Source organism: Schistocerca americana, chromosome 6, assembly GCF_021461395.2.
Source record: "Schistocerca americana isolate TAMUIC-IGC-003095 chromosome 6, iqSchAmer2.1, whole genome shotgun sequence".
In the NCBI taxonomy this organism is placed as follows: Eukaryota; Metazoa; Arthropoda; class Insecta; order Orthoptera; family Acrididae; genus Schistocerca; species Schistocerca americana.
The window spans coordinates 249,941,665-249,958,005 of NC_060124.1; the positions used below are offsets into that span (position 1 = coordinate 249,941,665).

Below are 16,341 nucleotides of genomic sequence, written 5' to 3' on the forward strand. Positions count from 1 at the left end.
TGGTTGTGGTTTCATACACCGGCGTAGAATTTCCCGGCACTTAGAAAACTAAACTCGGGGGGAAAAACACGTTTTGGAAAGATGTCTGATGTGCAGCAACATGTACACTGCATATTTTCGTATTACAGAAGCATAAATTCGAATTCCACCAAACACCGCATGTTACTTTCCGAAGGATTGAAATCGAGACTGCGATGCACTTTTGTAAGCCAGTCGTAGATCATGTCAAGCAATCTCGCCAGCCAATGACAGCGGACATTCAGAGCATAGGACACGTGATGTAGTCAGCCAATAGCAACATCACTGTTCAGTAGCGCGAACACACAAATAGGAAAAGGTAATGTTTTAAATTGATGAACAAAGTGCTGCTACAAGAAAAGAAAATTTTTTACATACAACATTGGTCTCTAAGATTAATAAGCTGCAAGAGAAGCTAAGCTTCACACATAATGTTGATCTATTTTACGGATGTTACACTTTAAGATACATCACAGTCTTCCTAAAGCCTTTGACACATTTTGCTGTTGGTGGATGCTTGTATGAGACTGTGTTTTGTTGTTGTATATGGAGCATTTAATTTGTAACTTAAGTTTTATTTTCGTTTTTTCCCTCTAGTTCGTTTTTTATTGCTGCAGTATTATTCTGCAGTAGCAAGAAACAGTAATATTCTTTGTTAGAGTATTAGTTCATACCAGTCAAAGTTACAAAAATTTAACTAAAAACTAAAACAATGAAAAATTCCTGCCGGCCGCTGTGGCAGAGCGGTTCTAGGCGCTTCAGTCCGGAACCGCGCAACTGCTATGGTCGCAGGTTCGAATCCTGCCTCAGGCATGGATGTGTGTGATGTCCTTAGGTTAGTTAGGTTTAAGTAGTTCTAAGTTCTAGGGGACTGATGACCTCAGGTGTTAAGTCCCATAGCGCTCAGAGCCATTTGAACCATTTTTTAAAAATTCCCAGAATTCTAAAAAATTCCCGGGTTTTTCCCACTTGCCGCCCGGATGAAAAAATTCTCAGGTTTTCCCCGGATCTCCAGGTTGTCCCAGGTCGTATACACCCTGATAAACGGCCCTTTTCAATCTATCCCAGGCATGTTCAATAGGGTTCATGTCTGGAGAACATACTGGGCACTCTAGTCGAACAAGGTCATTATTCTGCAGGAAGTTATTCACAAGATGTGCACAATGGGGTCACTTGTCATCCATGAAGACGAATACCTTGCCAATATGCTGCCACTATGGTTGCACTACCGGTTGGAGGATGGCATTCACATATCATACAGCCGTTACGGCACTTTCCATGACCACCAGCGGTGTACATCAGCCCCACATGATGTTACCCCAAAACAGCAGAGAACCTCCACCTTGCTGCACTCACTGGACATTGTGTCTAAGGCATTCAGTCTGACTGGGTTGTCTCCAAACACATCTTCAACGATTGTCTGGTTGAAGGACTATGCGACACTCATCGTTGAAGAGAATCTGATACCAATCCTGAGTGGTCCATTTGGCATGTTGTTGGGCCCATCTGTACAACGCTGCATGGTGTCATGGTTACAAAAATGGACCTTGCCATGGACATTGGGAGTGAAGTTGTGCATCGTGCACCCTATTGTGCACAGACTGAGTCGTAATACAACATACTGTGTATGCTCGAAAACCTTTTTCAACATGGTGGCATTGCTGTCAGGGTTCCTCAGAGCCATAATCCTTAGGTAGTGGTCAACCACTGCAGTAGTAGCTCTTGGGTGGCATGAGCGAGGCATGTAATCGACAGTTCCTGTGTCTCTGTATTTCCTCCATGTCCAAACAACATTGCTTTGGTTCACTCAGAGACACCTGGACACAGAGCCCTTCCTGGCACAAAGTAACTGTGCAGACGCGGTCAAATCGCAGTACTGATCTTCTAGGCATGGTCGAAATACAGACAACATGAGCCATGTACCTCCTTCCTAGTGGAATGACTGGAACTGATCGGCTTCAGAACCACTCCGTCTAATAGGTGCTGCTTATGTGTGGTTGTTTACAACCTCGGGCGGGTTTAGTGACATCTCTGAACAGTCAAGGGACTGTGTCTGTGATACAATATCCACAGTCAACATCTATCTTCTGGAATTTAGAGAACCAGGCTGATGCAAAACTTTTTTTGATGTATGTATATAATTGCATCATAGGAGAGAAGTTTGAGGTTACTAATATTTTCCACAATGACTCTCCATCCAAAATAATAACTTGCTGCATTGTCCCTACCAAAAAAATCCTCAATCCAGTCAAAGATTTCACCTGATACCCCTATGATCGCACTTCTGGTAAATGTAGATATGGTAGCCAAACAAATGCTTTTTGGAAATGAAATAAGGAAATACTGCATCTACCTAACTGCCTTCATTGAAAGCTTTTGATGCATAATGTGAGAGAAGTGCAAGCTGGGTTTCATATGATCAAGGGTTTTGGAATACATGCTTGCCGATTTGAAGGAGGTCATTCTGTTCGCTATATCTCCATTATATTTGAACTCAGAATATGCTCTGAGATTCTACAGGAAATTGGTGTCAAGGATCCATCATATTTCGGGCTTGCAGCCGGATCATGTTGACATCTTGGCATGATATTTCGGCTAACAAACATGCAGCCATCTTCAGGTGAGTACGAGACTGAAGATTACCGGTGCTCGTCGTTCTATATATACCGAAAATTGGCACGGCGGCGCCTGCGCAGTGGAGAAGGCTAATACCACACCCCCTATCTAATTTGGCGTGCTCTGCAGCAGAAGTGGGCCGCGCATGCGTAGTGGTGTACCTACATTTGCGCTATCTGTCGTAAAGCACCTTCGCGCAGCTGAGGCGCGGTAGTCGAAAGTATAAAATCAATTTTCGTCAGCCGTCGCACTAGGTGCAGACTCATGTCTCTGTGAAGCGATTAAAGAAATTACAGGATCCCATGCTTTATCCATCTGAAAGCCGCCGTCTCGATTAATAAGATCTTTTGCCAATCGTATCTGCACGGACTCCTTGATAATGGATTCCCAAAAAGATCTAGTTGTCGCTAAAATTTTTGTTCCACAATAATCCATGGAGTGCCCCATCAAAATACAGTGTTCTGCTATGGCTGATTTGTTAGGCTGTAGTAGACGTGTGTGGCGCTCATGCTCCATGCATCTTTCCCGTACTGTGCGAGTGGTTTGGCCAATGTAGGATTTGCCACATTGACAGGGGATCTTATAAATACCCGCCTTCCTCAGACCCAGATCGTCCTTCACAGAGCCAAGCAAAGCCGATATTTTCGTAGGTGGTCGGAAGATCACTTTAACACAATGCTTCTTTAAAATCCTTCCTATTTTAGAGGAGAGGTTGCCCACATACGGAAGAAACGCCCTGGACCTGACCACCTCGTTGTCTTCTTCTTCTTGTTTCTCTTTACATTTCTTCTCTGTTACAGCTGTGCGGATTTGGCGTGTAGAATATCCATTCTCCCTGAAGACGGATTGCAAATGTTCTAATTCTTTAGGAAGGCTGTCCTTATCAGATACCACATGTGCCAGGTGCACCAGAGTATGCAGCAAACCCATGGTTTGTGCAGGGTGGTGGCAGCTTGTCACCTGCAAATATAGATCTGTGTGTGTGGGCTTCCGGTAGACGGAGTGTCCCAAAGATCCATCGGTTCTACGATTGACAAGGACATCCAGAAACGACAGACATCTATCTTTTGTGACGGCTGACGAAAATTGATTTTATACTTTCGACTACCGCGCCTCAGCTGCGCGAAGGCACTTTACGACAGATAGCGCAAATGTAGGTACACCACTATGCATGCGCGGCCCACTTCTGCTGCAGAGCGCGCCAAATTAAATAGGGGGCACGGTATTAGCCTTCTCCACTGCGCAGGCACCGCCGCGCCAATTTTCGGTATATATAGACCGACGCGCACCAGTAATCTTCAGTCTTGTACTCACCTGAAGATGGCTGCATGTTTGTTAGCCGAAATATCGCACCAAGATGTCAACGTGATCCGGCTGCAAGCCCGAAATATAATGGACCAATCAATATGCCGGGAAAACATTCAAGATACACAGGTGTCAAGGATATTGGACAGTAGTTTTGTGGATCATTTCTACTACCCTTCATCCAAACGATTGTGATTTGTACTTTCTTCCAATTACTGGGCTTGGTTTTTGTTTGAGGGATCTTTGTTGGATTATAATTAAAATATGGGCTAACTCAGCCGCAATTTTAGTATAGAATCTGATAGTGATTTAGTCGGTCACTGGAGATTTGTTCAATGTGAAAAATTTCACAACTAACTCTTATTTCACTCATGTTTTCAATGGTTCGATGATTACATCAGGGCAATTCTCTTGGGGTCTCCTTTGCAAGGACACATTAGAAAATTGAGTTGATCATTTCAGTTTGTGCTATCCTCAATTTCAGTTTCTGTCTCATCTGCGAGTGACTGGACATTAACTTTGTTCCCACTAGCAGCCTTTACGCATGACCAGAATTTCTTTGCATTTTGTGACACAACACTGACTCAGTTGGTCTTAACTGTTTGAAGCTTATCTCGTTGTCTCGCCAAAATTGTCCTTGAATATTACACACAACTTGCTTTTGCACCTGCAAATTACAAAATTGACTTTTGTGCATACTTTACTTAAAAGTTTGTGAATTTTAACAGCATAAAATTAACAAATAAGCCTTTTGTTTCTCTGGCCTTCTTAATATGAGACTACTGTGCTTGTACAAGTTTAGAGCAAAATTAGTTTCTGCATAATGTTTACAAATGTCTTTTTATATGACTTGCAAGCACTGTAACTTAGGTAGCTTTTGTTGTCCAATCTGAGCTTATTTCCCGGCTTTATAGACCAAGTGTCTCATATCAAATTGTTTGTTTTGGTTTCCCCTAAACCAATGCGATACATTGTAAACCTGTATTATTAGTCATCACCTGTATAGAGAGTAAAGCCTAAGATGTAACAAACTGAAGTCACTAAGCAGGTAAGTTTTACACAAGTTCAGTTTTCATGGAAGTGAAGCATTCTCAAGAGAAATGCAAAATGCTTTATGAACCTAACTGTGCTGAAAAGTGAGTCTTCAAACATACACCTCTGGATGAATGATTGCTTATTTTCACAAGGACAAAAAGCAACAAAGGCATAATGTTAATCACATCCTGCATCTTTCAGGTTTGGCAGCAGGTAATTTATTGAGCATTATAAATATACCTTTGTATATGAATAAAATCATTTGGATTCATGTATAAGACATATCTTGAGGTACTGTTTTATAAATACCACAATACATAACAGAATCTATGATTCAGTACTTTGTTGACAAGTAACAAATCCAAGTCAAATGTACAAATAAATGGATTAAGCTTCCTGTCACTTCCACTATCTCTAAGTTGTCTCGCTCTGTGTAGTTAGGGAGCAAACTTCACCTACCTAGGACACTTTACAGAGGCAACTATACTTTAATGCCTTTACAGAAGGATATTCAAAAACAAAAAGAAGTTAAAATCAACAAGCAGTCACAATAGCAAGTTCACAAAAATATTCCAACTAAGCAACCTTACCCCGAACAGCTACTGGGAAATTAAGGAAGAAATTTGAATTTTAATGTTAACTCATCCCTAGCACTCAAGCATCAACCATTTAACACAAATAAACACACCATTGTCACTGAGTGAAAGGCAAGTTGCCTCATTAAAGACGTCCACAGTGCCTGGTGAAAGGTATGACACTGCATATTAATAGTTCCACAACAGTTAAACAGTTAAGGAAATATCAATATAAGAGGATAGAAAATAACAGTACCATTAAAAAGTTTCAGATCATCTCTTAAAAATTTTGGCACATTAACGTCTCTCAAAGATCTCAGCACTATTTGCCTTTCATCCATATCAGGCATTTCACGTTTCAGATTACCAGCAACTGCAATAACTGTTTTCACAGCTCTCATTCCAAAATCATAGTGATCCTGAAAATTGTGATATTTATTATCATAGCATATGAGCATCATCGTAAGTACATTAAAATACAGATTATGTTTGATATTTTATTGTGATGTTAATTAACATGCAGCAAAAGATCTTTCTAAGATAAAGGGTAAAGTTTCAAGCCTTTTGTAAGCCTGAACTATTATTCTCATAGCTGTGTGTTCCTTGGATGCTACATAAAAGACAGATTGTTGCTCACCACATAGAGTCTGGCCTCAGTGGCAAGCGATGGTGGTCATGTATGGTTGACGTGTGTGTGTGTGTGTGTGTGTGTGTGAGAGAGAGAGAGAGAGAGAGAGAGAGAGAGAGAGAGAGAGAGAGAGAGAGACAGAGAGAGAGAGAGAGAGAGAGAGAGAGAGAGTTTTCTACTTTAGAAGAAGACCTTTCGGTTGAAAGCCCAAATATATAGAAGTCTTTTTGTTGTGCCTGTCTGTGACTTGTCTTCCCTATATGGTCAGTAGCAATCTATCCTTTCCATAATATTGTCATTATACCATTGTGGATCTTCCATTGTTTGACTGTGATAAGGACATGTTTGGCCCTTTATCAGTATACTTGTGTTGGGGGGGGGGGGGGGGGGGGGCGGCACACAATTTCTGTATAATTTAAAAAATAATAAGATGAATATAATAGAGGGAAACATTCCACGTGGGAAAAATACACTCCTGGAAATGGAAAAAAGAACACATTGACACCGGCGTGTCAGACCCACCATACTTGCTCCGGACACTGCGAGAGGGCTGTACAAGCAATGATCACACGCACGGCACAGCGGACACACCAGGAACCGCGGTGCTGGCCGTCGAATGGCGCTAGCTGCGCAGCATTTGTGCACCGCCGCCGTCAGTGTCAGCCAGTTTGCCGTGGCATACGGAGCTCCATCGCAGTCTTTAACACTGGTAGCATGCCGCGACAGTGTGGACGTGAACCGTATGTGCAGTTGACGGACTTTGAGCGAGGGCGTATAGTGGGCATGCGGGAGGCCGGGTGGACGTACCGCCGAATTGCTCAACACATGGGGCGTGAGGTCTCCACAGTACATCGATGTTGTCGCCAGTGGTCGGCGGAAGGTGCACGTGCCCGTCGACCTGGGACCGGACCGCAGCGACGCACGGATGCACGCCAAGACCGTAGGATCCTACGCAGTGCCGTAGGGGACCGCACCGCCACTTCCCAGCAAATTAGGGACACTGTTGCTCCTGGGGTATCGGCGAGGACCATTCGCAACCGTCTCCATGAAGCTGGGCTATGGTCCCGCACACCGTTAGGCCGTCTTCCCCTCACGCCCCAACATCGTGCAGCCCGCCTCCAGTGGTGCCGCGACAGGCGTGAGTGGAGGGACGGATGGAGATGTGTCGTCTTCAGCGATGAGAGTCGCTTCTGCCTTGGTGCCAATGATGGTCGTATGCGTGTTTGGCGCCGTGCAGGTGAGCGCCACAATCAGGACTGCATACGACCGAGGCACACAGGGCCAACACCCGGCATCATGGTGTGGGGAGCGATCTCCTACGCTGGCTGTACACCACTGGTGATCATCGAGGGGACACTGAATAGTGCACGGTACATCCAAACCGTCATCGAACCCATCGTTCTACCATTCCTAGACCGGCAAGGGAACTTGCTGTTCCAACAGGACAATGCACGTCCGCATGTATCCCGTGCCACCCAACGTGCTCTAGAAGGTGTTAGTCAACTACCCTGGCCAGCAAGATCTCCGGATCTGTCCCCCATTGAGCATGTTTGGGACTGGATGAAGCGTCGTCTCACGCGGTCTGCACGTCCAGCACGAACGCTGGTCCAACTGAGGCGCCAGGTGGAAATGGCATGGCAAGCCGTTCCACAGGACTACATCCAGCATCTCTACGATCGTCTCCATGGGAGAATAGCAGCCTGCATTGCTGCGAAAGGTGGATATACACTGTACTAGTGCCGACATTGTGCATGCTCTGTTGCCTGTGTCTATGTGCCTGTGGTTCTGTCAGTGTGATCAGGTGATGTATCTGACCCCAGGAATGTGTCAATAAAGTTTCCCCTTCCTGGGACAATGAATTCACGGTGTTCTTATTTCAATTTCCAGGAGTGTATATCTAAAAACAAAGATTCTGTACCTCTCCAAACGAAAGCGTTGGTACGTTGATAGAAATAATAACAAACACAAACACACACACAAATTTCAAGCTTTCACAACCCACGGTTGCTTCATCAGGAAAGAGGGAAGGAGAGGGAAAGACTAAAGGATGTGGGTTTTAAGGGAGAGGGTAAGGAGTCATTCCAATCCCAGGAGCGGAAAGACTTACCTTGGGGGGGAAAATGGGCAGGTATCACTCGCACACACACACATATCCATCCGTGCATAACAGACACAAGCAGACATATATAAAGGCAAAGAATTTGGGTAGAGATATCAGTTGAGGCGGAAGTACAGAGGCAAAGATGTTATTGAATGACAGGTGAGGTATGAGTGGCGGCAACTTGAAATTAGTGGAGGTTGAGGCCTGGTGGGTAACGGGAAGAGAGGATATAGTGAAGGGCAAGTTCCCATCTCCAGAGTTCTGATAGGTTGGTGTCAGTGGGAAGTATACAGATAACCCGGACAGTGTAACACTGTGCCAAGATGTGCTGGCCGTGCACCAAGGCATGTTTAGCCACAGAGTGATCCTCATTACCAACAAACACTGTCTGCCTGTGTCCGTTCATGCAAATGGACAGTTTGTTGCTGGTCATTCCCACATAGAAAACTTCATAATGTAGGCAGGTCAGTTGGTAAATCACGTGGGTGCTTTCACACGTGGCTCTGCCTTTGATCGTATACACCTTCCAGGTTACAGGACTGGAGTAGGTGGTGGTGGGAGGGTGCATGGGACAGGTTTTACACCGGGGGCGGTGGTTACAAGGGTAGGAGTTAGAGGGTAGGGAAGGTGGCTTGGGGTGCAAGCAAACACTGTTCGTGTTCATCACTGTCCTTATGGGCAAACACAAATCCTATCTGTCACTGTTTATGATAGCAGATGCTACCACTGTTTAATCGCCATCAATCATGTTGGGAACTGATGTTTTTTTCTGCATACACTGGTGTGCCTCCTACTGAGCAGTCACAACTGCCTGTGCTGGCTGTGTGCTCACCACCCAGGGTCTGAGTCAGCTCCAAGGCCACCATGTTGACTGCATCACTTTGCCAATCCCTGCACACTATCTGTGACAATAGCCTGTTGCTGAGTTAGGCACATTTCACAATCCGAGTCCTTACTATGCCATGAGGGTGGAGGGGAGGGCGTTGGTCACCTAGTATCATCACAATGACTATTGTACTTTCTTATGTATAACAAACCAAGTATTATGAAGTAACTGGATGGATAAAAAACTATTCACCAAGCAGCAGCAGAACACACACAGAAAAAAAGGTTCTAGGTATGCAAGCATTTGGAGCCAGTGGCTCTTTCTCCCGTCAGAAGGGTTGAAGGGTAAGGAAGAGAGTTGAAGGAAAAGGACTGGAGGGGTTGAGGAAAGGGGCAGAGATCGAAAAAGTCAACCAGAAAAATTTACGAGATGGGTCAGTAAAGTTTGTGCTTCTTTTTCAGACACAAAATATGAGGTTCTTGTTTTTCCGTACTTGTGCAGTGAATTAGTACACTGCTGAAGTACTGTGTTTGTCCATTATGTAATAATAATTTTACATGATTCTGCATAATAATGTCCTGCTACAAAAATTAGTTACACTATAAATTTCATGATAAATATAAAACACAAACTTGTTTTTATTTCTTCTTCTAAGACTGATGTATTGTCACTCATAAAAAAAGCTGCTTACATATGATTACTTTACAAATTTAACTGCTATAAAGCTTGTGACACAACATACTTTGCAAATTATTTAATTTTTTTGCAAATTATTTAATTTTTTTTTCAAATATATAAATATCTTTTCTTTTTATCGCATTACTAAGAATTCTGATTCATGAAACAAAATAGTTTCATTTAAATTTGTCTCTATCATTAAAAGCAGAAATCATTCTCTCTGTTAATTTGACCAATAGAACCTTCTAGATGTTTCATGGAACAGTATTGTTTTATATATACCACGAAATTCACACCAAAGACTTCACTTTCCCACAGTCTCTTCAGTTCCTTACTTCAGTGCAGTCACTTCTTGTAAGCTCCTAGACTTCTAATGTATTATGCATTTAGTCTTTCTTTATGCATCAAGAGAAAGTTCATATGAAAATGTTACTGACTTGTGCTAAAACTATTAAACTGCAATTTCATGTGGGAAGTTTGTGATGAGTTAATATAAAAATAAAAAACATTAGTATTTAAAATACTGTATTATGCTTCAGTCTTATCATACTAAAAAACCTACACGACTTACATTTTTGTCAAGATTTGCAATGAATGCAATCCATTTATCTGATGACACATACCAGAAATGAGTTTGTGAGGTCATTTGTTGCTTTCTAAGTGGAGAAGCCTTTTGTTGATATTACTGTTCAATAATTTTTCTATTATTGCCTCATGATTCTGTTTTCTGCTGCCGTGATCAGAGTCCAGAGAATTAAATGTGTTTCTTCCAAATCATACATATTACCGATTCCTTTTCCTTGTTGACTATTACAGTAAAAGTTAGTTACTAGGGTTAATTTTCTTTGTAATTTCTCTTTATACACATTCCGATTATTTTTCTTTCTATCTCCAGTATTCTGTCTATTTCTGCAATGTTAAGATGTTTTGAAAATAGTTTCACTCATGTATGTTACTTCTGGTTGCATAACTGTTTTGCAGTCGTGTCAGAAGTATTTGTACCATAGACGACTGGACTGAGGATGATGTCACCAGCTTCAGCTTGCAGCATTACAAACACAGTGCGGCATGCAGACCGATTGTTTTTTCCTCTCCTGTTTTGGGTACAAGAGGAATGGTTAGGTAAGAAGACTGTCTTATGAACTTGATGGTGGAGTTTGTAAAGCCAGAAGAATCTGGTGATAGCTCACAGTTCCATAGAAACACTGGTGTGGATTACACTGTCATGCATCCAGTGAAGTGCACACAAAGCAACCTGTTGTGCCGGAGTATCATGTGCACAGTTGGCACTAGTTAAGTGTCACATGTGCCAACACTTGGTCATTTTGTTAAACAGTGTACTGAGTCAAGATGACTTATGATTAGAAGTCATGTGTCAGTGTTACAATTGCTTATGTTATTACTGTTGTTGTTGTTTCTGTAATTTTTGTGTGGGTAGAGGTTGCACAATGTCTGAGTCTGATACACAGGGTTTTTCTGTGCAAGAAGTGATCGAATATTTGGTAGGTCATCTAGTTCAGTTAAAAGCAGACAACATGGAAATGCATAGGCAGCAAGTTGTTATACGAGAAGATAGAGACTTGTCCAGTTTGGCCGTCCTTTATTAGATTCAGCTGCTGCCAGTTTGGTTTGCACAAGACAATGGAGGATCTGTAGGCATTTATAGATGACCTAGTAGGCTGGGATATGGACAATGAGCAGTTGCTAAATATAAGGAAACTGGCTTAATAAGAGGAGCAAGGACATATGCATCACGAAAACTTAAGAAATGCATTTACATTTGAGTACATTTATTGCGGTCTCGGGCAGCACTATAAGAAGCAAAACAGTTTTAGATTCTGTTGTGAATAGTTGAGTGGAGTGTTGTATAGGCAAAGTGAATCAGTGGTAAATTTTGTTGACAGAGTAAGAAAGATTAATGGTTATACAAGTTGACAGGGAATGTGGAAATAAACAAATTTATTCTCCAGAAAGTGGAGGATAGGGTATTTGAAGCTTTCCTAAACGGTCTGCCACCCGATACATCAAGGAAAGTACATACATTAAACCTGAAGGACCTGGCTGCCACCATCATATTAGTCACAGTGCTGCAAGAGATAGACATATTGACAAGAGTACAGATGTGCAGATCTGAGTCACCAGCAAGTGCCTCTATAGAGGTTGCCAAGGGCGTCCAAACCACAGACCTTTTACCGAGACACCAATAGGAACCACTTCGTTCTAACTGTTATTGACCATTTCTTGCAATATGTTGCAATGATCCTCTTTCCGAATCAACAGGCAAACACTGTAGCACTGAATAAATTGTTGCTGAAGTTTGGTGTCCTTGAGGCAATGGTCATGGACTGAGGCACCAACTTCATGTCAGGGCTGATAAAGCAGTTGTGTCACTTGCTGAAAATTTGTAAACTAAAAATTACACTATTACATGTGCAAGCTATCGGAAGCACAGAATGTGTTCAATGAATGATCAGCAGAAAGCTGAGCTATTACTTCAATAGACATAATAATGATTCATATGTTTACTTCCCATATGTCGTAGTAGGACATAATTCAAAAACCCACAGCAAGACTTATTGTGGCCATGGGAGTGTGCGTTCGGGTGTCTGTGTGAATGTGTGTACTACTGCTGGAGAAAGAGCTAGTGCCTGAATTATAGTGTGATGCTGTTTTCTGTTATTTGTTACCATGCTCCATGCATCAATCCACTATATGTGAGAGGATGCCTTTCCCTTATTTTGCATATTGCACCATCTAGAAAGTTCCATAACTGTTTTCATTCAGTAAGTTTATTAATCATAAAATTCTGAGGGAGGGATAAAATTTTTTTCATTTTTTATATGTTGATTTTTGCATAAAAACTACACATAATAAAACAAATACCATTAGGGAAATAAATTCTAACTAATTGTAAACAATGAAATAATTTCATGATGGTAACAGGTTTTTTTTTTCTCCAATAAATCATCTGTCTGAATTCTTCTCTCAACACTCAAGGTATTATAAAAATATGAAAACTATGACAAGTGAATAATAATATCAAATCTCTTTACAGTTTTCTGATGATACAGAATCCCATTAACTGTTATTAATACTCTTTCCTATGGAACTATTTACCTGTGTACTAAGCTGTTCTGAACTCAGCTTAAATGTAGTGGTTATTTTTCTGGCAAGTTCTTTGGCATCTGAAAAGCCAAATGAAAACAAAGAAATTTCTGCTATGAGTGCATAATTTGGCACCATCATTGCAACAGGTCGGAAGAGGGCTTTCAGGTTGTCAGGCAGTTCTGTTCGTCCCGCATAACCTGGATTCATTGTTATAAATACGGCACAAGACTGTTTCAGCGCAATTTCAACGCCCTCAAACAGGAACCTGATAAAGACAAGAAACAAACGAAAATAAAAGTATCACAAATGACTACGATAAAGTCTCACTTATATATTATGATATTAAACAGAAACTGAAGTAGAAAGTCTGTCAAATCTCTTACAGACATGATCTCATCATGCATTCACAATGCCATTGACAGCACAGAAGCAGAACACGGTAGAAAATAATTACTGCTGTTGAAGAGCTATGTTATCATTTCAATAGCTGTTTGAAATTCAGAATCCATATGGCTGCAATAATAATCTTTTATAAATACCCAAAATACTCCTCAGATTGATTTTTTTATAACGAAGACAAGCAGCATTGTTATCAAAAACAGTTACCATAACAACAGGTTGCAATTATGATCAAAGAACAAGTAGATAGCTTCTTATATCTAGATCTACACCCATACTTCACAAACCACTGTATACTGGATGACATTGTAATACTTGTTACAGTTTCTTTCCATTCCACTCATGTATGGAAAGCAGAAAGAATGATTACATAAATGCCCTGTGAACCTGTCATTAGTCTAATTTTTTCTAGATGCTTACTGCAGGAGTCATACACAGAGAGCAGTACAAAATTTTTCTTCAGACTTTGTAAGTAGGCTTTTCCAGAATTGTTGGTATCTATCTTCAAGTGTTTGTCAGTTTCAGTTTTTCTGCATCACCAGACATTTTCCCAAGTGTCAAACAAACCTATTACCATTTGTGCCACCCTTCTTCATATAAATACACTATCCACTGAAGTAGCTCGAGCAGAATGACCTCTTCAATGGATTCTGAAAATAATGATCAGGTGAAAACCAACTTGCACTTTTATCGCATGACACCTTGAAAGCTGTGGATCAAGGTAGTAAACCAGTTGCAGAATTTCTTAACTTACAAAGATATTTGAATCAGTACTGCACAAACACTTATAACCAAAAGAACGATTGCATGGGGAATCATGCAAGGTATATGACTGGATTGAGAATTTCTTGGTGGGGAGAACAAGCATGTTACATTGAATGGTGTGTCATAGACAAATATAGAAATACTGAAGAAAATAGAAGCCAACAACTACAATTTTACATTATGATTTTAATTAGCTACCAGTTTTGGTGCCTCATTGGCACCATCTTCAGGCCCCTTACAGATGAAATTAGGTAAGTCATCTAGTCATTTGTGTTATTATAGGAGCCACAATATCCAACTGGTCTCGGCAGGCTTCTTCTTAGTATACATGGATTCTTCAGATCTTGTTACGAGGCATAAAGGATCCACACCTGCCGACAAGTCTACAGAAACCAGTTGGGTGTAGTGGTCCCCATAACAGCACAATCAACTAGATGACTTACAAGTTTTGTGTATAGGGGCCTGAAGATAGTGCCAATGAGGCACCAAAACTATTAGCTAAACAAAGTCATTAACTAAAATTATGGGTGTTACTACTATTTTCTTCAAGTCTTTGACTAGCTGCAGTCCCACTCCATCATACAAGATGCAGAATGTAGAAGTAAGTCATAGGCAAAGAAACAGCAGACTGCAATCCATCTGGCAGAATACTAGGGAATGGAGATTGCATACAAAAGACTTGTGTGACTCAACACAGAATATTACTCAAGTAGAACTGATAGGGGACACAATGTATACACAGAAGGGAAGTATGAATGCTCACAGGTTGGTCTGACCCACAGGAGAGTCTCACGGCGACACTGAAAGAAATGAAATGGCAAATGCTTGAAGATAGATGCAAACTTTCGGATGAAATCCTGCCAAGTAACTTTCAAGAACCAACTTTAAATGATGATCCTCGGAATATAATACAAGCCATTGTGTATTGTTCCCATAGGGATTGCAAATACAAGATTAGGCTAATTACAGCATGCACAGAGGCACTTACGCAATCTTTCTTCCCACACTCCATATGTGAATGGATATGGTAAAAGACCCTTATAATTGGTACAATGGGATGTATCCTCTGCAAAGCATTTCACAGGGTTTGCAGGAATTATATCCCGACAGTCGTATCTCATATTACCTACAACTGGGCCTATGTGGTCCTTCTATGTCATATCCTTAGAAATTGTAAAACTCGGGTATTGGTATGACAGATTCAAGTTGTGTGTCAGTGATTTTTTTAAGTAAAAATTTTATATTTCTGAAAATTAAATTGCCAGCCTTTGCACATCACTTGAACATTATCTCAAGATCTGACTGCTAAATCAATGTATGTGAACACATCACAGTGTGTGCTACACTTCCATCCCCGAAAAATACACTTTTTCCATGTTTAGTGACAGTGTACTTATCCACAGGACTGTAAAACTTATCAGTCCTTCAAGCAATGCTTACGAAACCACCTTTCCCAATATTTTCCCATGACCTGTTAGAAGTAGGATCTTTTGAGCAGTTTCCAGGGAGTGCCAGAGAACAGGCTTTACTGCAATGCACAGCTACGATGACATAAGAAGCCCTTGCTCAGTATTTGCTCTGCTCATATGCCTTTCATTGCATTTCTATTTGGAATTTCATGTGTAGTGAGGCATCACATGATCACTTGCATTATAATGTTCAGAGAGGACATATGGAGTTATTGTACTCAGGGCAACTGTTTTATCATATCCTATCCAGATAAGGAATCCAATACAAGAAAGTAGTTCCTGGCAGAACATTAATTTCAAAACTAGACTCTACAATTTGAAGAACCCTAATATTTTGCATGTGGCATAGATTTTTTAAAATTCATACTTTGCAATTCTGTTCTCTAGCATTTGCAACCAGGTTTATATCCACACAGCACTGCAAAAGGCTATTAAGAAGGAATAAAGAGTTCTTGCAAAAATTAAGAAAGGTTGTTTTTATATGCCAGAATTAAGGACAATACATTATTCATGACTTTTTAAAATGGTATAAAAAATTTAACACAGTTATCTGTGAAGTCAAGAAACTGTATAACTGGCACTTTACATCCTACTCCAATAGTAAATATAAAGCCTAGTGGGGAGTTACAATGATAAAACATGGTGTGCTGCCAGTCTGTAATTTACCAAACAATGGCATTCTGTAAATTTAAGATGTAAACAACACAAATTAAGAAATAATGTCAAGCATAGAGAACGTAACAGGCAATTGTTGAAACATGTGATTGAAAAACACTGTGTTTCTGGAAGGTAGATTTGTAAAATTCTTCTAAAGCTGT

The 16,341-nt window shown here is 41.0% G+C and overlaps 1 protein-coding gene across 1 annotated transcript in view; it reads right to left on the reverse strand.

Moving 5' to 3' along the window:
* LOC124620075 (dynein axonemal heavy chain 1-like) overlaps positions 1-16,341 on the reverse strand; it is an 804,068-nt gene that overhangs the window by 581,091 nt on the left and 206,636 nt on the right. The window contains exons 17-18 of the mRNA XM_047146741.1: positions 12,900-13,155; positions 5,806-5,968 (exon numbers count right to left, since the gene is read on the reverse strand). Of these exons, the coding sequence (XP_047002697.1) occupies positions 5,806-5,968; positions 12,900-13,155 (419 nt within the window). The remainder of the gene's footprint in view (positions 1-5,805; positions 5,969-12,899; positions 13,156-16,341) is intronic.